Consider the following 20429-nt stretch of genomic DNA (forward strand, 5'->3'; position numbering starts at 1 on the left):
CCCCCCCCCCCCCCCCTTCAGACCTTTCAGACCGTTCCAATTGATAGGTGTGGTTCGAGCCGAGCAAGCTGAGCCTCCCTGCCACTACTACCATAGCCTGTGAGAATTGTCGCTGTTTCCTTCCACCCGCCGACCCCATCATCTTCCACCAAAACTAGTGTACACCCCCCTTCGGTCACTCGCTTTCCCCCCTGTACCTTACCTTACCTACCGCCGCCTGCTGCTGCTGCTGGTGCTGCTAGCTGACGGGCAGCTAATCTGCAACATTCCGGATTTGTCGAAATCCGTTTCCTTTGCATCCGTCCCGTCGCAGGAACTCGACTTCACCTGCTGTCTGTCACTGTCACCGCACCGCTTTGCATTGCTTGTCGTTGACGTTGGCCGCCTTCACTCGCTTTGGTGGTTCTCTTCGTCCGATCTTTTGCGCGATCGGTGTCGTCTCTCGTTTCGGTCCCATCTTCATCTAATAATACCATACACTACTACCACTACCACTACCACTACCACTACCACTACCACTACCAAGCAGACGGTACCAAAAGACGCGGTTGAAGCATTTGGCAGAGGATATCGACTATCGAAACATCCACTACTTACTGACCAGAGCTGAAACAACCACACGCGAAGCCTCAATCGCACAATTACTCGGCCATCATCGATACTGTACACACACTTCGACCACCACCACTCGTTCGCATCGCTGTCCTTGTCGGTGAGGAAAGGCGTGGGCCAAGTCTACGCTCTTGTTCCCCCCAAGGGGCTCCCGGAATCCATCTGACACTTTGCCGTCATCCCAACAACACACCATGGCGAACCGCATGTCAATGTATTCCATGGCCTCGGACGCCGGTATGGGCGGACGGGGTCCTGGTCAGCAACAGCCATCCCAGGTCTCTACCACGACTCTTCTCAACTCCGTACACAACATCTACCTCTCTTCACAACCATACCGTCTGGACGCCGGCACAAGTCTCGTCGTCAACACATGGCTTACGGCCTCCCAAGCTGGTCCCGATGGTCACGTTGGTGGAACCGTTGATGGCGCTCTGGCTTTAAGGGCATGGGAGCACGCTCGCCGCCGTGCTGAGGATGGGTGTATCATTCTTGGGTATGTCCTTGTTTGACCTACACACTTTGTCTGGTACTAACAGGTGAATGACTGCTAGATCACTGCACAACTCGACTCCTTCGCTCTTGCGACCCTTCCTGTTCACCATTCCCCTTGAGATCCCTGCCTCGGTGTACAAAGCACTCGATGCTATTGAACCCTTCCTTCGCTGTGTAACCCCTTACAACCCCTCCACTCCGAGACAGACCGGCTTGGCCGTCACCTTGACCCTCAACCTTACAGGCAACCTTACTGCCGCCTCACTCTCGCTCACACAAGGTGGTATTGACACCGACAAGGGCTTGTTGGGTGTCCCCTCTGAGCCTGGATACAGGGCCTTTGATGTCTTTTACTACCTGCTCACCACGGCCTCTACCCCTGCCGAAAGAGAGTTCCTTGGGCTCAAGGCCGCCTCTCAATACAGCCTTCTCGCCCGGTCCGGCACCTACGATCCCCCATCCTATCTTCCTACCGCCGATGATGGTGCCGCTGCCGACGACTTCAGGTCTGCCCTCAAGGACATCGGCATCAAGGGCTCTTCGCACCGCAACCTCATCTCGATCTTGGCCGGCCTCCTCAAGCTCGGCAACACACTCGATTACAATGTTGACCAAGAAGTTTTGGAGGAAATATGCGAGGATGTCGGTGGACTTCTTGGTATCGAACCCGAAATTCTTGCCAGGCAACTCAGCACCGACGACCGGGCGACCTTGATCGGAGGACTCTATGAGGCTTTGGTCGATTGGGTCATCAAGAAGGCCAACGATGCTATTGCCGTGCAGATGGGTAGATCCAGAAATGGCGATGACTCTAGCGACGGTGCCTCCCGGAGTGGTGCGCCCACTTCCAACGAGGACAGTGGCGATACTGTCTGCCTCACTGTCCTCGAGATTCCCGACCAAAACTTGGGCAAGGCTATTGCCATGCGGGGCATCTTCGACGACACTCAGGGTATCAACTCGGAAATGAAGGCTGACGGCGTCGAGGTGGTTCCCGTTTCCAGCTCGGTTGTGCGGGAAATGCAGAGTGCTGTAGCAGAGTGTGGTCCTGATCTGGGTATTATGGTTGGCTCGGTTGGCCGGGAAAGGCAACGCCTGATTGAGAAGCGCGAGGAAATCTTGGAAAAGACTGCCTTCGCATCAGAAGATGAGGGTTTCTTGAGGAAGCTCTTGCTCCCGGTTCCCACCGAGGGTATCAACCTCGGCCGCACTGGCCGTGTGGATGTTGCGGATCTTCTGAACCGCAGTCGTGCTTGGTATCACCTCTGCATCCACCCCACAGACGACTCACCTTCTAGTCTCGCTGCCCTTCCTGCCGTCAACTCAGCCTGGTCAGCTGGAGCTGTTTCTCGCCAGCTCCGCACCTGGAGGCTGTCCGAGTGGGCCAACAGACGCAATAAGCACATTGACTACACCGCCGATTTTGATCACCATGAATTTACTCAGCGGTATCGGCCTCTGGGCTGTATGGATGGCCGTGACGGTATCGAGAGCTGGATCCTGGAGCGGGGCTGGAGCAACGGCGAGGTTGTCGTGGGCAACGAGAGGGTATGGATGAGGGAGAGCGCGTGGTGGGAAGCCGAAAGTATGTTGGACCTGAAGCCCATGGAAGCTGAGAGGCTCAACAGCATGCGCAACCTGATGGCCCCAGGGGCCATGGGCTCGGGCTATTCTCACAACGGAAGCGGCTTCTTCCCGCCTCAGGTACATGCTGACCATATGCGTTCTCCCTTTGCCGATGGAACCTCCAACGGGAGCTACGATCACCTCGCTCTCGGTGGTAATCTTAGCCAAAACAACCTTAACCCGAGCCCCGTGCGTGCTCCTTCCGTTGCCCCTACGAATATGACTGGCATGCGCAGCGGTGATTACGGTCTTGGTCCCAAGGGCGATCAATACAAGGGACAGGTCTTTTACAACGCTGAAGGTCAACTGGTTTCGGAATTAGAGCCCGACCTTGCTGAGGGCAAGAAGATCGAGGAGCGGCCTATCTCCTCCCAAAGGAAAATCTGGGTCTTTATTGTTTGGGCTTTGACGTGGTGGATTCCATCGCCATTACTCAAGTTCGTCGGTCGGATGAAGCGGCCTGACGTGCGTATGGCATGGCGTGAGAAGTTTGTTCTCTGCCTCATTATCGTTATTCTCAACGCCATCATCGTTTTCTGGATCATCTTCTTCGGTCGTCTTCTTTGCCCCAATTTCGACAAAGCCTGGACTCTGGAAGAAATTCAGAATCATGCGGCAGGGGATGACTTCTGGGTCAGCATTGACGGCAAGGTTTACGACATCACCAAATTCTGGAGATTGCAGCACAGCGACAACAACATTGACACCTCGTCGGATGTAATGATGCCGCTTGCTGGCCAAGACCTCTCCGCTTACTTTGTCGCGCCTCTCTACATTTCCTGCCCCGGCCTCGGCATCGCGGATTCAACTACGTTGCAATTCAATACTACCCCTGAATATGTTGTGGCCCAGCATATCTCCGGCCCAACGCAGCCTAATATTCGGAGCAAGCTCTCTGAAAGATACTGGTATACAGAGAGATTCTTGCCCGCCATCAAGGAGTATTACCATGGCGACGTGGTTTGGGATTCCAAGAAGATTAAGCAGGAAGGCCTAGATTGGAATCACCCGTGGTTCATCTACGAGGATCTCGTTTACGACATGACCGATTACATGTACACCGCCAAGCGTATGAATAACGATGCTACATACACATTCATCGACGCCAAGATCACCAACATGGTCAAGAACAACCCCGGCCAGGACTTGACCGAGCAGATTAACGACCTGATTGATCGCGCCAGTAGCAACCAGACCCAGTATGAGAGTGTTATGAACAGTCTTAACTGTGTCAAGAACACGTTCTACGTCGGCAAGCCCGATTTCCGTTATTCGGCCAGGTGTCAAGTCAACAACTACATCTTGCTTGCATTTTCCATTATCATCTGCAGTATCATCGTGGTCAAGTTCGTGTCGGCTCTTCAATTCGGATCCAAGAGACGCCCTGCTCCCCAGGACAAGTTTGTCATCTGCCAGGTGCCCGCTTATACCGAAGGTGAAGACTCGCTGAGGAAAGCCCTGGACTCTTTGACAGCCCTCCAGTACGATAACAAGCGGAAGCTTATCTTTGTTATTTGCGACGGTGTCATCGTCGGTGCTGGCAACGACCGTCCTACTCCCAAGATCGTCCTCGATATTCTCGGTGTTGACCCCAAGGTTGACCCACCTGCCTTGGCCTTCAAATCCGTCGGTACTGGAGCCGAACAGCTCAACTACGGCAAGGTCTACTCTGGCTTGTATGAATTTGAAGGGAATGTAGTACCTTATATCGTGGTTGTCAAGGTCGGCAAGGAGTCTGAGCAGTCCAAGACGAAGCCCGGTAACCGTGGTAAGCGTGACTCGCAGATTCTGCTCATGAGTTTCCTCAACCGCGTCCATCACCGTGCGCCCATGAATCCCTTGGAACTGGAAATCTTCCACCAGATTAACAACATCATTGGTGTGGATCCCGAACTTTACGAATACCTCCTCATGGTCGATGCCGATACCTGCGTTCGCGAAGATTCTCTCAACCGCCTAGTGGCTGCCTGCGCCAATAACGCCAAGATTGCCGGTATTTGCGGTGAAACCAGTTTGCAGAATGAGGATCTTTCGTGGTGGACCATGATCCAGGTTTACGAGTACTATATTTCTCATCACTTAGCGAAGGCTTTTGAGTCTCTTTTTGGCAGCGTTACCTGTTTGCCCGGTTGGTAAGTTTTGCTGTCCCTCCACTCACTGATTGTTGTAGGCAATACTGACAATTCAATAGTTTCACCATGTACCGCTTGCGTACTGTTGACAAGGGAAAGCCGCTCATTATCTCGGATGATATTATCCGCGAGTACAGCGATTGCTATGTTGACACCCTCCACAAGAAGAACCTGCTCTCGCTTGGTGAGGATCGTTTCCTCACCACGCTCATGACCAAGCACTTCCCATACATGTCTTACAAGTTCATTCCCGATGCCTACTGCCAAACGGCCGCCCCCGAGACTTGGAGCGTTCTGCTGTCTCAGCGTCGTCGTTGGATCAACTCAACCATCCACAACTTGGCTGAATTGATCTTCCTCGATGAAATGTGCGGTTTCTGTTTCTTCTCAATGCGCATTGTCGTCTTCATCGATCTCTTCGGTACTATTATTCTTCCCGCCACTTGCGTCTACATCGTTTATCTCATTTACACGGCCTCCTCCCACACTGGACCGTTCCCTCTTCTTTCGATCATCATGATTGCGGCCGTGTACGGTCTCCAGGCACTCATCTTCATCCTCAAGCGCCAATGGCAGCATGTGGGCTGGATGATCATCTACCTCCTCGCCTTCCCCATCTACTCCTTCATCCTGCCCATCTACTCGTTCTGGCATCAGGATGATTTCGCCTGGGGTAATACGCGCGTTGTCATTGGTGAAAGCGGTAAAAAGCAAGTTGTCGCTGTCGACGAGGAGGGCTTCAACCCCCGTGCCATTCCTCTCCAGCGCTGGGACGAATATGCCCTCGCCAACAACCTTCCCGGTCGTCGCGGTGGCCCTCTTGAGAAGGGTATGGACGAGCACCTGGGCGGTATGTACGAGGAGACCTACGAGGTCGATGACATGAAGTCGGTCTACTCTTCGGTCCGCCAGCCGTCCGTTCTTACTGGGTTCGGTGGTCGCGGTGCCGGAGCTTACATGCCCCCTCACAGCCCTGGTTTCCCGCCCAACGGCGGCGGTAGCGGCGCCATGACCCATGCCAGCACCTTTGTCGGCGCCTCCCCCTTCACCGAGCAGAACAACCTCATGAACCGTCAGAGCATGGCCTCGATGGGCACCATGGTCGAGATGCAGCGCCGCGCCAGCCCGTACCAGGACTTCCCTGGCGGTCATAGCCGCGGCCCCAGCCAGGGTGCTATGCGGTCCATGACCAACACGCCTCCTGCTCTGGGCGCCGGCGGCATGGTCAACGCCCGCCTGTCCACGGCCACGGGCATGAGCCTGGGTATTCCTGGACACCGTCCCGGCATGAGCCATTCGGAAAGTTCGCGGTCGTTTGACTTCCAGCGCAGCACTCCCGGCCCCGATGACCAGATGATCATCGAGGCCATCCAGGGCGTGCTCCGCGAGGTTGATTTGGACACGGTGACGAAGAAGCAGGTGCGGGCGCTGGTGGAGCAGCGGTTGCAGACGGAGTTGGTGGGTGAGAGGAGGACGTTTATGGACAGGCAGATTGATAATGAGTTGGCGAACATGTGAAGTGGAAACATGTGATCTGATACATGAAGGATGGAACCTGATTTCATGTCATAATGGATGCCGGGTATTGAAGTGACATGGATTGGATGGATTTTTGGATCATTTTATCGTTTGTTAGTGGTTGAGACAAAAAAATATTAATGGATATAGTAGCATAGACACTATCTTTTTTTTGGAATACTTGGTAATTTCTTGGCTTCAAGTTTTATTGCATAGTTATATCATATCATAGCAATGTATCTCTTTGCAGTTGCACCCCAAGACGTACTACCGACGCATGCGAGGTGAGGCTGAGTTTCTAATTTGTTAGTCAATGGTTGATGTTTGGTTGGCGTCATTGAGGAAAGGCACGATGAGGAATATGAATCTTGAATGTAAATGTTGAGTTCGAAATCAAACAAGTAACATCGAATCGCGTTTCAAACCTCGTTCATCTCACTGGTCGATTCGCCTTGAACAAGGAGCAGGAATGAACACAACATTCTATTCTCCAGATTTGACGCGTTGAAGTCATATTTCTATGGACCCTCTTTCAAATCTCGTAGCCAAATACTATATACTCATAACCGGCAGGGCAACTTGACATGCGATCTATAACAGCGGACCGACCGACCGACCGACCGACCGACCGAACCCGACATATGTAGTTTGTACACTCAATATTCGATCTTACCCACCCCTTTCAACCTCAAGTACACATCCGTGCCCCATCCGTACAAACTCTGCACCGCAATCCCTCCCCCAAAGTACTCAGCATACGCCCTACTCAGCGGCAACCCATACCCCAGCCCGGCAATCGTGCTCCCGCCCACCCCCGTATTCGAAATCAACCCCATGGCCTCCTCCCCCCACGCCCCCGGCGACTCATGATGATCATCATCATCCGCGTCGTTAAACGTTGTGAACGAGTATCTCCAAATATTCGGCAACACGGCCGGGTTAATGCCTCCTCCCCTATCTCTGATCCTGATCGTCACCCCGGGCGCACGGTCATGCAGCGGGATGATGCCATGCTGCGCTTGTTTTTGTAGTTGTTGTTGTTGTTGTTGCGCTGCTGCTTTTCCTTGTTGACTCGAAGAAATCGAATTCGAACCCGAAGAAGAAGGAGAAGAGTTCTTTTGGGAAGAACTAGGAGGGCAATAATCCGAGTAAACACCGGGTGTCGCCGCGCTGGCGGAACTGCTCGCCGGCTCGGGCGCAATGGTTACCACGACCGGCTCGCGGCTCATGCCGTTTTCCACGGTCGCTCTGAACGCGTTCTTCAAAAGTTCCGTGACAATGTACTCGAGGTGCATGGGCACAAACGCAAAGGTGGCGTCCGGTTCGCCGTCCACCACCCACTCGGGGCGCACGCCGTAGTTAAGCTCGCAAATGTCGGCGACAAAGTCACCGCACGAGTCGATCACGCTGGCGGGCCGCAGGGTCGTGTCAATGACGCCGATGTAGGACGGGTGCGTCTTGGGCTCTGGACAGAGCGTGGGCGAGGCTTCCGGGTCGAAGTGCGGCGTAGAGCTGTAGTGCAGGGCTATGTGCTGCTCGGCTACCAGGCGGGTGCCGATGCGCGCGCGTAGATGTTCATCGAGGAAGCGGGTCACTTCGCTGGGGGAAATGTACTTGCGGCATTCGATGAAGCCCTTGGCCAGGATGGGAATGGTGTCGGTGTGGGTTTGGACGAGCTCGGCGAGGACCTGGGTGAATTTGATCTCGTCGTCTAGCGAGCTGATGGTCTTGCCTTGCCAGGGAAGCAAGGTCGAGAGCGAGTGCTGGTAGTTGTTGTATATGCGCGAGATGTTGGGGTTAGAGACGACGATGTAGGGCAAGTTGCGCAGGGCTTGGATGCGGTGGGCGAGGCGGATGGGGAGCAGGGAGAGGGTGAAACGCGCCGAGGAGAGGAGGGCTTCGGCGGAGAGAGGGGGGCGGCCGTGTCTGGGAGAATGAGGCCATTGTTAGATCAACGCCTTAGATAAAGTGGAATTGGTTGTTTACTTGACAAGATCGGCCAGACTCAGCTGGTGTAGAGGCTGGTTAGCCAGCCATGGGACTTTGTCCTCTAGCTCATGGCGACTGCTGAGCGGGCGGTCGTAATGGGGTCTCGCGATATTCTGGTTCAGGATGGAATACAGTCTCGGGTAGTTTGAGGAGCTCAAGGAGGCCTTGAGAGGGCTGGGAAACCTCGACGGCCTCGCGATGGATTTCATGTCGGCATGTTGTGCGGTCGCGGGTTTCTGTTACGAGACTGAATTTGGGACTACAACGTACTTCCAATTTTGGTGCAACAAGTACGTAGGTAGGGTCCGGTGGAGAGTGCCGTGTTGCTTTCAGTTCGTTGTCATTCGGTGGTGTCGGGTGTGTGTGCGCGGGACGGCGATCAGCGCCGCGATGGGATGACATAGGTAGCAGTCAACGCTGAAACAGGGTTATCGTGGTCCAATCGATACGCTAGGCGGGCGATAAGGGGCTGCCCACAGGCCGCTTGGAGCCGAGTTGGAGCACCTTGAGGGCTGGGCTGGGCTGAGGAGTGCTTCCACTTGCTTTGGCTGTGCTGTGCTTCCCGTTCTGCCCGTCTGGGTGCTGTCAGTTGCTCTCTCCTCCATCCAGCATGACGCATCCCCATTGCAAGTCTGGACTTCCTGGTTGAACACATAGGCACAGTCAGTCAGTCACACGATTCAAGTTAACTTGTGCAAATTGGAAACTGAATATTCCTTTGAATTCATAACAATCATCAAATGGCCGCCTTTATCTGCTCCAGTGGAGAGTGTCACTGGAACGACAGCGAAACCGGCAGGTAAGCCCCGGGCACCCTGTCGCTGTCAACACTAGGTAACCTCCATCTCGCTGTTACCCCGCGATTGGTGCCCCGCATGAGATCCATCACCAGATCATGCTTCTCTCTCTGAGCAGGCGACTGTAGTCTCATCCTATACCTGTCCTTCCCGGGCTAATGTCATATCATTCCCAATGTTGTTGTCCTTGACGCCTAATGCTTCAAACATGCTGTTGAAATCGGATGCGCTCTTTTACTGGGTCCTGACCTCCTGGTCGGCCTCGACGCCCTTGACGTGCTCGTGGTTCTCAAGGGTGGAAACAGAGCCCTCGGGATAGATGGCCCTGTGGTTAAAAAGAGAGGGTCAGCTCTTGTGTCTAATTCTGAAGACGGAGGCTGTCATACTGGAAGGCCTTGATGAGGGTGTACTCGTGGCCAATCTTGCCGCCCTGCGCCTTGACGTCCTCCTTGGTCTTGGCGATCTCCTCGTCGGTAGCGGTGTCCTTGAGGGTAACCTGACATGGTGAACAGGTCAGTAAGAGTCTTATGGGTAGTGCGAGGCGCGAGTGCGGCATGCTTACAATGTAAGAAGGCATCTTTGCGGTGGTGGGAGGGTTGTTTGGTGAAAAAGTTGGGGTTGCTGTATGGAAATAGTGAAACAGAGTGTAGTGGTTGGTCGTGAACTTGGAGAGTCGGTACTGCGTCTCGAGGAGCGGACGGAGGAGCATCTTATACGTGATCAAGGGACAGGCACAAGTGGAAGTGGACTCGAGCTACCTACAGATGCACATGTGCCAGATAAGCGGCAATCATGCTAGATTGGTCTTCCTGCCACGCCGTCAGGAGCCACAAGTGACGCGGCACCAGGGACATTAGCATTCTCTGGAGCGGATGATACGTCATATCCACTTGGACCAGACTTGCTGCGCCTACCGCAGGTCGTTTTGTGACTTGTGACACTCTTTTGGCTGCCAGGCGTGGGGATGACAAGAGACAATCCTCCATCTCAGCGCCCAACAAGACAGCCTTGCACACGATCACCTAATAACGAGCGCTTAGGCGCGGGCTGAGACACTAGGAGTGGTGTGGGAGGATGGATCCAGTCATCTTCCGACCATCTTGCTACTCAGGATCGTGCATGTTACCTGTCTGTTGTAATAACTCTGAGCCTATACGCCATACCCTCCTTATGTGTGTAAATCGGAAACCCTCCTTCCCGCGACAATTACGTATGTAACCCTCAAAATGGTGTGTTATGCAAGAAGGGATGTCATGGCTGTTTGACTTTGCGGGCCCATTCGACATTCCTCGGTCGAGGCCGTAAGTTATCAACTGGCTCTGTCATGGTCTCGACTCTTCTTTAACCGTTTGTTGGCGGTCCCTGAACAATCCAATGCATTTACATAGCGTGGTATGTAGTCTCCACCGGTGAGGGAGGGCTTGGTACAATAGAGGTAGTTAGGTTGGTCATGCTCAAGACAGCACAAGATATCTCAACCATCCAACGGAATATCTTCGTATAAGCCTCTGGAAATAGTTACTCCGAAGACACAGCTCACTCAGTAGTTGGTTAAAGATAAGAAACGTGACTGGACATATACGTTGGGTTCGTCTGTTGTTCAAGGTTCCAAGACTTGAAGGTCGGGACTGCCTGTCAGGGTCTCCAACTCCCCGCATGCTCCATGCCGGGGATAGGTCCCGTCGCCTGCCGGAAAGCGGTCCCACCATTCAGGTATCTTATCTCTTATCGATAACCTCTTGGCGTTCCATCAGAAAACCGGCTATCCAAAAAATTTGGACAGCAGCTTTTTGGCAGTTGAATTGGGAGCGAGTCCCGTCGCATTTCCACTTGCACCTGCTTTCGCGACCGCGTGTCCATCCATACTACTGAACTTGCAAAAAGTTCACGGACACCAGCCGTAATCATGGCCGACGTCCAAGCCCACAAACCCCATCGGGCTTCCAAGAAGTCCAAGGAGAAGGGGGCCTCCAAGCACACAGGTGGTATGTGTATCCAATTGTTTCCTTTATCGTTACCATTCACAGCTGACCGTTCCTGCAGAAAAGAACCCCAAGGCCTTTGCCTTCTCCAACCCTGGTAAGCTTGCCAGACAAGCCGCCAGATCTCACGATGTAAGAAGACATTCCATCGCTCCATCCTTCCATGACCTCTCAATTAACTGGTCTTGTCCCACAGATCAAAGAGAAGCGTCTTCACGTCCCTGCCGTCGACCGTCTCCCCGATGAACCACCCCCAAGACTCGTCGCCATCGTAGGCCCCCCTGGTGTAGGAAAGACCACCCTTCTCAAGTCTTTCATTCGACGATATGCAAAGGAAACCATCCAAGATCCGGTGGGACCTATCACGGTCGTCACCTCCAAGAAGCAGAGATTGACCTTCATCGAATGCGCCAACGAACTCGAGGCCATGGTCGACATTGCAAAGGTCGCCGACATTGTCCTTCTCATGATCGATGGAAACTTCGGCTTCGAGATGGAGACTATGGAGTTCCTTAACGTCCTCGCCGCCACGGGTATGCCCGGCAACGTCTTTGGCATCCTCACCCATCTCGACCTGTTCAGGAAGCCCCAAGCACTAAAGGAGGCAAAGAAGAGGTTAAAGCACAGACTTTGGAGCGAACTCTACCAGGGTGCCCACCTTTTCTACCTTTCCGGTGTCCTGAACGGCCGTTACCCCGATCGCGAAATCCACAACCTCTCCCGCTTCTTGTCCGTCATGAAGAACCCCCGCCCGCTCGTTTGGCGCAACTCCCACCCTTACACCATCATCGACAACTACCGTGATGTCACCCACCCCACCCAGATCGAAGAAGACGAGAAATGCGACCGAACGATTGAACTCTCCGGTTACCTGCGTGGTACGAACTTTTCCGCCGAGGGCCAAAGGGTACATATTGCTGGTTTGGGCGACTTTACAATCAAAGAGATGGAACAATTGCCGGATCCTTGCCCGACTCCCGCTATGGAACAAGCGCTGGCCAAGGCCAGTGGCAAGACTGGCAGAAGGCGACTCGACGAGAAGGACAAAAAGCTCTGGGCGCCCATGGCGGACCGCAGCGGCTTGAAGATTACTGGCGATCACATCGTTATCACTAGGGAGAACGGCTTCACATTCGATAAGGATGCTGTGGGCGTTGAGCGCGGCGAAGGAGAACAGCTCATCATCGACCTGCAGAACGAGAGGCGTCTCCTTGGTCAAACGGACGAGGGTGTCAAGCTGTTCGCGAGCGGACAAAAGATCAACCAGCTCCCTGTCGAGGACGAGGATGTTGGAAACACTGGCCGCAAGAGCCGAAGGACCGCCAGACTTGCCGATGGCGAGAGTGGTGAACCGCCTGAGGACGAAGGCTTCGAAAGCGGAGAGGAGGATGAGATGGAGGATGGATCCGATGTCGAGTCCGAGTTCAACGAGATGAAGCTGGGCAAGATGTTCAGGAAACAGACCGACGACGACCAAGAAGAGGACATCGCCTTTGCCGACAGTGACTCCGACCTTGGTTCGATATCCGGCGATGAAGACCAAGGATCCGACTTTGACGATGACGAGGACGACGAGGAGGATCCTGAGCTCAAGTGGAAGGACAACATGATGGAGCGCGCAAGTCAGATACACGGAAGGAGGAAACCCTTCCGCGCTGTCGACTTGGCGAGGTACATGTACGACGAGTCGATGGCCCCTATAGAAGCCATCAAGAAATGGGCCGGTCAAGACGACGAGGAGGAGATCGAAGAGAATATCGAAGAGGACGACGAAACCTTCTTCCGGAGGACTGGCAAGGAGGACAAAGAGGACTCTTGGGAGGATCGCATGATTCCCAAGTTCGACTACGAACAACTCGAAGCCAAGTGGTCTGACAAGGACGCTGTCGAGGCTCTCCGAAACAAGTTCGCCACCGCCAACCTACTTGACGACGCTGAGGGTGAGGGCGAAGATGGTTCGGATTTCGAGGGTCTTGATGACGAGGACGACGACGACGAAGGTGACGGTGCTTTTGAGGATCTCGAGACAGGGGAGAAGCACGGCGCTGACGACGAGGATGAAGAAGAAGAAGAGGAGGAAGGAGAGGAGCAGCCAGCAGAAAGCCTTGAAGCCGAGCGTGAGAAGAACGCCCGCCGAAAGGAGGAGCTCAAGCTTCGCTTCGAAGAGGAAGATCGTGAAGGTTTCAAGAACGACAAGGCGATTGCCAGGCGAGAAGGTGGCAATGATGACGAGTTTGGAGAGGACGACTGGTATGACGCTCAAAAGGCCATGATCCAGAAGCAGCTCGACATCAACAAGGCGGAATACGAGAACCTTGATGAAAGCCAAAGGATCGCTGTCGAAGGCTACAAGGCCGGCAAGTACGCCAGGATGGTCATCGAGGGTGTCCCAGCAGAGTTCGTCAAGAACTTTAAGCCACGGATGCCGATCGTTGTCGGAGGTCTTTCGGCCACGGAGGACAGATTCGGCTTTGTGCAAGTTAGAATCAAGAAGCACCGTTGGCACAAGAAGATTCTCAAGACGGGAGATCCCCTCATCTTCTCCCTCGGCTGGCGCCGATTCCAGTCTCTTCCCATCTACTCCATCTCTGATTCTCGGACGAGAAACAGGATGCTGAAGTATACTCCGGAGCACATGCACTGCTTCGGTACCTTCTACGGCCCCCTGTGTGCCCCCAATACGGGTTTCACATGTTTCCAGTCCTTCTCTTCCGCCAACCCCGGGTTCCGTATTGCGGCTACCGGTACAGTATTGAGCGTAGACGAGTCTACCGAGATCGTCAAGAAGCTCAAGCTGGTATGTTACCCTCCGCCTATTGTGTATGGTGTTTTTGATGCTAACAACTCGTCCAGACCGGTACACCATACAAGATCTTCAAGAACACGGCCTTCATCAAGGACATGTTCAATTCGGCGCTGGAAATCGCCAAGTTCGAGGGTGCCTCCATCAAGACCGTCTCGGGTATCCGCGGTCAGATCAAGCGCGCACTCGCCAAGCCCGACGGCCACTTCCGTGCCACCTTTGAGGACAAGATCCTGCTCAGCGACATTGTCTTCTTGCGCGCGTGGTACCCCATCAAGCCGCACCGTTTTTACAACCCGGCCACCAACCTGGTCGGCTGGCAGAGCATGCGTCTCACGGGCGAGGTCCGCCGCGACCAGAACATCGCCACGCCGCTCGACAAGAACTCGCAGTACCGCAAGATCGAGCGCGAGACCCGTCGGTTCAACCCTCTCCGTGTGCCGCGTGCCCTCGCGGCCGAGCTGCCCTTCAAGTCGCAGATCATCCAGACCAAGAAGCAGAAGAAGGAGACGTACATGCAGAAGCGTGCGGTCGTCGTCCGCGGCGAGGAGAAGAAGGCGCGCGATCTCATGCAAAAACTCACGACGATCCGCAAGGAGGTGGTGGAGAAGCGCAAGGCCAAGAAGGCGGAGCAGCACGAGAAGTACAAGAAGAGCCTGGAAGAGGCCGAGGAGCGGATCAAGAGCAAGGAGAAGAAGGAGAAGAAGGCGTATTGGGAAAGGGAGGGTAAGAAGCGTGGTCCTAGCGGCGACCAGGGTGGTGGTGGTAAGAGGAGGAGGTAAATGATGTTGTTGTCGTCAAGGGGAAAATAATTGCTTGTTTGTTTCAGTCATCATTGTCATCATCATCACCTGGGTTCACTTTTGGGAGTACTACTACTACTGTATATAGAGAGGCATCCACATCCATCGATCCATACCCGGGAAAGAAATTGTTTCTTTTTTGCTAGCACGAGCGAAAAGCATTGGTTGAGATATTCGCTAGTTGGTTGGTGGGTGGGTGGTCCTAGAAGTACTTGTTCGTGTGTGGGTGTGTTTTAGGGGTTGCATTGTAGCACAAATTGTTAGTGCATACTTGCCACTTGCCTCTGTCGCGGATTGCTCGATTTGGTTCCACTGTTCACGACGACAACCTCATAGTTTCGTTTCACGGCAGCAACACTCACTCGCCTTTTTCCCCAATCATCTATCTGCCCTATTCGACCGTTCACTGTAATTCTCAGTCACATTTTCGGAACACACAGCACGATTTACCCAACGACCCACAATATGCTCACCTTGACCACTCGTCAATCCTTACATCACCTCCCCTCATCACTTCTCCGAGTCCTCCTCCTACCCATCATAGCCACCAAACGCTTCCTATCCTACACAGCCAAGACATCATCTCTGTCCTTGACAACTCCCATCACCACCCGCAAACTCCTTCTTTCCCCATCCTCATCCCCAAACTTCAACAACCTCCAGAAAAGATCCCTCCACCTAGCACCTCCCTTCCTCCTCGACGACTACACGCCTCGCTACCTCCAGTTATCTGAAGTCGACGCGGCCAAGAAACGATCGCAAGCATATGCTCACCTGGCCAAGTGCAACTTGTGTCCGAGAAAGTGTGGGGTGAACAGGTTTGAGAAGACAGGGTGGTGCTTGATTGGGGAGAAGGCGAAAGTTAATGTTATTGCGCCGCATTTTGGGGAAGGTGAGTTTTTTTTTTTTTTTTTTTTGTTTATTGTTTGGTATTCTTCTTCTGTTATCTACGTATTTTGATCCGTGATTTTCTTCTGTGGCCGTTTTGGTTTTGTTTGGTTATCAGGGTTCGGAGGATCTGGAGGGAAGACCTCGTGGCGGATGCGGATGCGGATGCGGATGCGGATGCGGATAATGTTCAGTTCAGAAGCAAATTGTTCTGAGGTTCTTGGTCACTCAGTCAGTTCAGTCTGTTGGGATTGTTCATCAGTCTAGGTGTACACACTGTGGTGCTGGCAAGGGGCAGGTTTTGGGCCATTGCGGGTGATTGGGTGTCATAACCGCGCAAGGGAGAGAAGAAGGCGGTTCGGGGTATCCGAAAGAGTAAAGAGGAGGGATTGGTGAGTGTCATTGGATGGGAGTTTCCGTGAAGATGATGAAAGAAGGGGTTCCTCCTCCTTGCCACGTTCGACCAGGAAGAAAGAATACGGCAGACTGGTGGCTTCTGGTGGCTTGCTTGCTTTCTCTTAGCATCATCATCATGTCAGGGACGGGAAAAATTGACTGAAGTCATTTGTGACCACAGAACCATGCATTCAGGGACATCATGGGAGTGGTTCGGTTTTCTTCAGGTGCGTACTTTCATGATGTTACCGAGTAGGATCCAAGGAGAATAGCATCGGACTAACTACGATGTCGCGAAAGCATGTGTAACCTCCGCTGCGTCTTCTGCCAAAACCACGACATCTCACACCAACGAAACGGCATGGATTTGACTCCCGAAGAGCTAGGTGACTGGTACATGAAGCTGCAAGAAGTCGGAAACGTGCACAACATCAACCTTATTACCCCTGAACAGTGAGTCCATGTCCTACCTACGTTCCCGCCTCCCCAGCATTGACCCCAGATTTTGGTCGATCTCGTACAAATCTACCTACTAAGTACCATCCATCTTAATCGTGCCTCCCCAGACGGCACGGCAAAATCACAAAGACAAAAAGTGGCTGACGTACATCTTTCTCTCTCCTTCCTTTCACGAACAATTAGCGTCGTCCCCCAAGTAGCCCTTTCCATCCTGCACGCACGGTCTCAAGGTTTACGCATCCCCATCATCTACAACACTTCCTCCTACGACTCTCTCGAGTCCTTAGCTTTGCTCGACGGACTAGTGGACATTTACCTGCCCGACTTCAAGGTCTGGGAACCGTCCACTTCCAAACGGCTGCTCAAAGCAGATGACTACGCCGCCACGGCGCGGGAGTCCATCAAAGCCATGCACGCGCAAGTCGGGGACCTATGTTTTACTGGTGACGGTATTGCGAAGAGTGGGGTGCTGGTTAGACATCTGGTGATGCCTGGCCTCGAAGAGGAAGGGGCAAAGATTATGAGGTGGTTGGCTGAGGAGGTGAGTAGAGATGTGTTTGTGAATATTATGGAGCAGTATAGGCCGAGTGCGCATGTGGGGAAAGTTCAAACCAGAAGAAAGACACATGGAGGGGAGGAAACAGAAGGAGACAAGAAAGAAGAAAGACGGTATGCCGAGATCAATCGGGCTGTAAAGGGGGAGGAGGTGGAGAGTGTTCGGAAGGCGGCTGAGAGGGCTGGGTTATGGAGGTTTTGTGATCCGCCGAAGCATGATGGGTTTAACATTTAAACCTGCGTCATATGTAAACTAGACTAGACTTACTAGATCTTCTTCCTGGTATTCTCCCTTTGAAGGTCATGGAAGGTTTAGTTTGCGCTTGTTATTCTCTGTTGTTTGCCTTCTAGAATTGTCTAAGTTGCACACGTGGATGTTGTTATCAACAACGTTCTTCGGCTCCGAACTGGGAAGTTCCGAAGTCCGGACTTGAAGATCGCCTCTCCGAGAAATTGAACTAGGGAATCAGGACCGAGCAAACATAAAGCCGCGACTCCTCAGGAGTCAAGCCTCACAGTGCCTCACTGGTCTGATTCTGCTTGACGGTCTTAGACGGGTGTTTGTCTGATAAGTCCTGAACCAAGGAACTCAAGTACGCAAGGCAATTGGCCTCTCGGATGTTTTGCCCGATTAGGGGTCAGCCACCAGCAGTCTCATTCTTTGGGCACGTCAAGCCACCGCACGAGGCATGAGTGTGTGTCTTCTTTGTTTCGAACTCTAATCTTGTTCCGAAAAGGGGGCTTGCTCCAGCTTATACCTAGCCGAGCGAGAGAAAAAACACAGCCAAGGCCTACGCCACTCCCTCCTTCATCTTCTTTCAAGGGTAGTAGAACCACCAAGGGCCTGCCTGACCCCGCAAGCAATAACGCCCCCCTTTTCAAGGGAGAACCAAGAAAACTAGGATGTCTGTGATGCGTTGGGTATTGTTCCAAGAACAACACCCAGGCGAGTCGCCCACCGTGATGGAGGGGCGGCTTTGTCAAGCAACCAGCGGGTCTGGAAGCCACGAGGTCGAAAAGCCGGGCTAGACCTTGGCGGCTTCCGGCCCCGAAGTGATGAGTGGGTGGGATGGCCATAATGAAATCATTATCGGGAAGATTCCAGTCGAAGACGAGGAGGAAAAGGTGAATGAGCGATGAGCGCCTATAGCAAGCCATGCGTTCTTGGCTTAGATACATGCCCACCTCAAGGAAGCCTGTCTCATGACTACCGAGGGGTATCTAGCTGACTGAGGGCGTTGCGTTGCTGGAGTTGATATCCATAAACTTGGATCAATTCCTAGAACAAGTCGCACAAGATCTTCTCTCCCGTCACTCAACTCACTCCACCCGACCTCCTTCTCCAGTCTGTTGTTCGAGTCTCCGTCCGTTGTTTTTCCATATCCCCATTCCTTGTCACATATACAACATGCCGTCTTCAGTCAGCAGCAGCCATGGAGGGCAAGCTACCCTCATAGACGGAAGGCCACCAAGCCCAGCCATGTCGACGACCACCACTCTCTCACCACCCAGCCCAGTCATTGGAGGGGGAGGGGGAGGAAAACATGACCACCACCCAAGCATCATCTCACACGATGCAATGGCAGACGTCAAGTCCAAGATTGAGAAGCTCGCCAACGAGCTGAAGCAGCAGCAGCAGCAATGTCGTCAGCAGTCAAGCAACAACACTCGTCCAATACTCCCCCATTTGAACACCGATAGCATCATCACCGCCACCACAGCCAAGAAAATAAACTTGACCAGACCTGTCCTATCGCCCTTCTCCCGAGCCAAAAGCCATCAGCTCCAGCAACACGGCCATCAACCATCCACTCCCGGCCCCGTCATCCCAGGCCTCGAACCCGCCTCCCGCTCTCTCTCCGATCTTCACAACGAACGCTCCTACCTCTTGCATAACTTGCAAACCCAAGGCGAGCGGGCCACGCGTTTGTATCAGCGGTATGCCCATCTCGAGGCTAAAAAGGAGGCTTTGGCCTCTACCTCCTCTCCCTCAGACGAAAACAACGCCACTGCTTCTTCAGTTGGCAGCAAAAAGAAGAAGATCAAAAAGGACCTCTCCCTCCTCCGCAGCCGGATCGCCGAGTCCACGCAGCAGGAACAGCTGATCATGTTAAGGCTGGGCGAGATCCATGTGGAGTTGGTGAATAGGGGAAGGTGGGTTATGACGCACCAGTACCAGCATCAGCACCAGCATCAGATGGTGTATTCGCCGATGTCCGCTGTGATGGAAGGTCATCAGGGGTATTTCGGTCATCATCAGTGGCATCAGCAGCAGAACCATGGTGGTGGTGGTGGTATCCCGGCGACACCATCCTCCGCCGACACCTATTCCGTCTCGCCTGTGGGAGGAGATGAGTACCTTTACACCCCCTCGGTCCTTAGTCCGCTTTCTCCTTCATTTGTGCCCGGTGGAGGTGTTAGTTTCTTTGAAGATATTTGGACTCGCCCATCCCAAAACTCACAAGACCACTTTACCTGTCCGGGAGAAACCCTGGTTCCTGCCCCAGGCCCCGAGCAAGAACATGAACACCACCACCCAACCGAGGGACAAGAAGAAGAGGAAGAAGAAGAAGAAGACGACCAAACACCCAAACCCAAAACTTCTTTCCAAGACCTCCCTCTAGACTCCCCAGCAGTCCCCCTCTCTGCAGTCACTCCCAAGTTCAGCACCACCACCAGCACCGTCAGTACCGTTAGTACACTACCCTCCGAACACCTCGCCACCCCCATAACTCCCAGCAGAATCCCATGGGACGAATACCCGTCTGACTCCGAAGACGACGGGTCGTTTGAAAGCTTTGATGCGAGCAGTTTTACGCCTATCGGCGTGACGACTATTAATCCACTGACTTGTAACAATTCTTTGGTTAACGGCTCCGGCTCGGGCTCGGGTTCGGGGTCTGGCGTGATGATTTCCGAACCGGAGGAAAACCAAGACGAGGAACAAGAAAAAGAAGGTGAAGAAGACGAAGAAGACGAGGGAAGTGACGAATCCGCTTCCGAACCAGGGGATTTGCTTTCAGAGCAACAAAGAAGGACTGCTTCGTTCTCACGGGGTGGTGATGACTGGACTAAGGGGAACAACAACAATAACAACCACAGGAGGCTGAGTATGCGTAGCTTGAAGAACCTGTGGCCTGCCGCGCTTGCGGCTGTTGGTGTTCAAATGGGGTTGGAGGAAGAAGAGGATGTGCCGGAGTTGAGGCTTGATACTGTTATCTAGCCTGTTCCTGGTTCTTTTGGGTTCTCGAGGTTATAAAGTGGGCTCTTTCTTGCATTCTATGGTGGAAAGTTGGCGGCGGAGTTTATGACACTGGCGGACATTTTGATAAGATGTGAAAGAGGACAATTCAAGTTCCCTATGTAGGCGTTAA

The 20429-nt window shown here is 53.3% G+C and overlaps 6 protein-coding genes across 6 annotated transcripts; 4 read left to right on the forward strand and 2 right to left on the reverse strand.

Annotated features, from left to right (window-relative positions):
• Positions 1-833: 833 nt before the first annotated feature.
• NEUTE1DRAFT_60887 (chitin synthase 6) lies at positions 834-6639 on the forward strand (the record flags this gene model as incomplete). Its single annotated transcript, XM_009851383.1, has 3 exons — positions 834-1108; positions 1167-4865; positions 4925-6639. The coding sequence occupies 3 exons, from the start codon at positions 834-836 to the stop codon at positions 6381-6383; spliced, it is 5433 nt and encodes a 1810-aa protein (XP_009849685.1).
• Positions 6640-6849: 210 nt separating this feature from the next.
• NEUTE1DRAFT_145465 (uncharacterized protein) lies at positions 6850-8581 on the reverse strand (the record flags this gene model as incomplete). The annotated part of the gene is made up of 2 exons (XM_009851384.1): positions 6850-8309; positions 8370-8581. The coding sequence occupies 2 exons, from the start codon at positions 8579-8581 to the stop codon at positions 7040-7042; spliced, it is 1482 nt and encodes a 493-aa protein (XP_009849686.1).
• Positions 8582-9051: 470 nt separating this feature from the next.
• NEUTE1DRAFT_116521 (uncharacterized protein) lies at positions 9052-9895 on the reverse strand (the record flags this gene model as incomplete). Its single annotated transcript, XM_009851385.1, has 3 exons — positions 9052-9494; positions 9556-9665; positions 9732-9895. The coding sequence occupies 3 exons, from the start codon at positions 9876-9878 to the stop codon at positions 9404-9406; spliced, it is 348 nt and encodes a 115-aa protein (XP_009849687.1).
• A 1145-nt stretch (positions 9896-11040) lies between these two features.
• NEUTE1DRAFT_60894 (uncharacterized protein) lies at positions 11041-14905 on the forward strand (the record flags this gene model as incomplete). Its single annotated transcript, XM_009851386.1, has 4 exons — positions 11041-11154; positions 11213-11283; positions 11348-13948; positions 14005-14905. 4 exons carry the CDS (start codon positions 11076-11078, stop codon positions 14734-14736), a joined length of 3483 nt encoding a protein of 1160 aa, XP_009849688.1.
• Positions 14906-15222: 317 nt separating this feature from the next.
• NEUTE1DRAFT_121258 (uncharacterized protein) lies at positions 15223-17405 on the forward strand (the record flags this gene model as incomplete). Its single annotated transcript, XM_009851387.1, has 5 exons — positions 15223-15279; positions 15421-15649; positions 16223-16268; positions 16342-16494; positions 16684-17405. 5 exons carry the CDS (start codon positions 15223-15225, stop codon positions 17288-17290), a joined length of 1092 nt encoding a protein of 363 aa, XP_009849689.1.
• A 1058-nt stretch (positions 17406-18463) lies between these two features.
• On the forward strand, positions 18464-20278 carry NEUTE1DRAFT_121259 (uncharacterized protein; the record flags this gene model as incomplete). Its single annotated transcript, XM_009851388.1, has 1 exon — positions 18464-20278. One exon carries the CDS (start codon positions 18464-18466, stop codon positions 20276-20278), a length of 1815 nt encoding a protein of 604 aa, XP_009849690.1.
• Between the last annotated feature and the right edge of the window lie 151 nt (positions 20279-20429).

The sequence above is a fragment of the Neurospora tetrasperma genome, assembly GCF_000213175.1.
Source record: "Neurospora tetrasperma FGSC 2508 unplaced genomic scaffold NEUTE1scaffold_2, whole genome shotgun sequence".
NCBI lineage: Eukaryota > Fungi > Ascomycota > Sordariomycetes > Sordariales > Sordariaceae > Neurospora > Neurospora tetrasperma.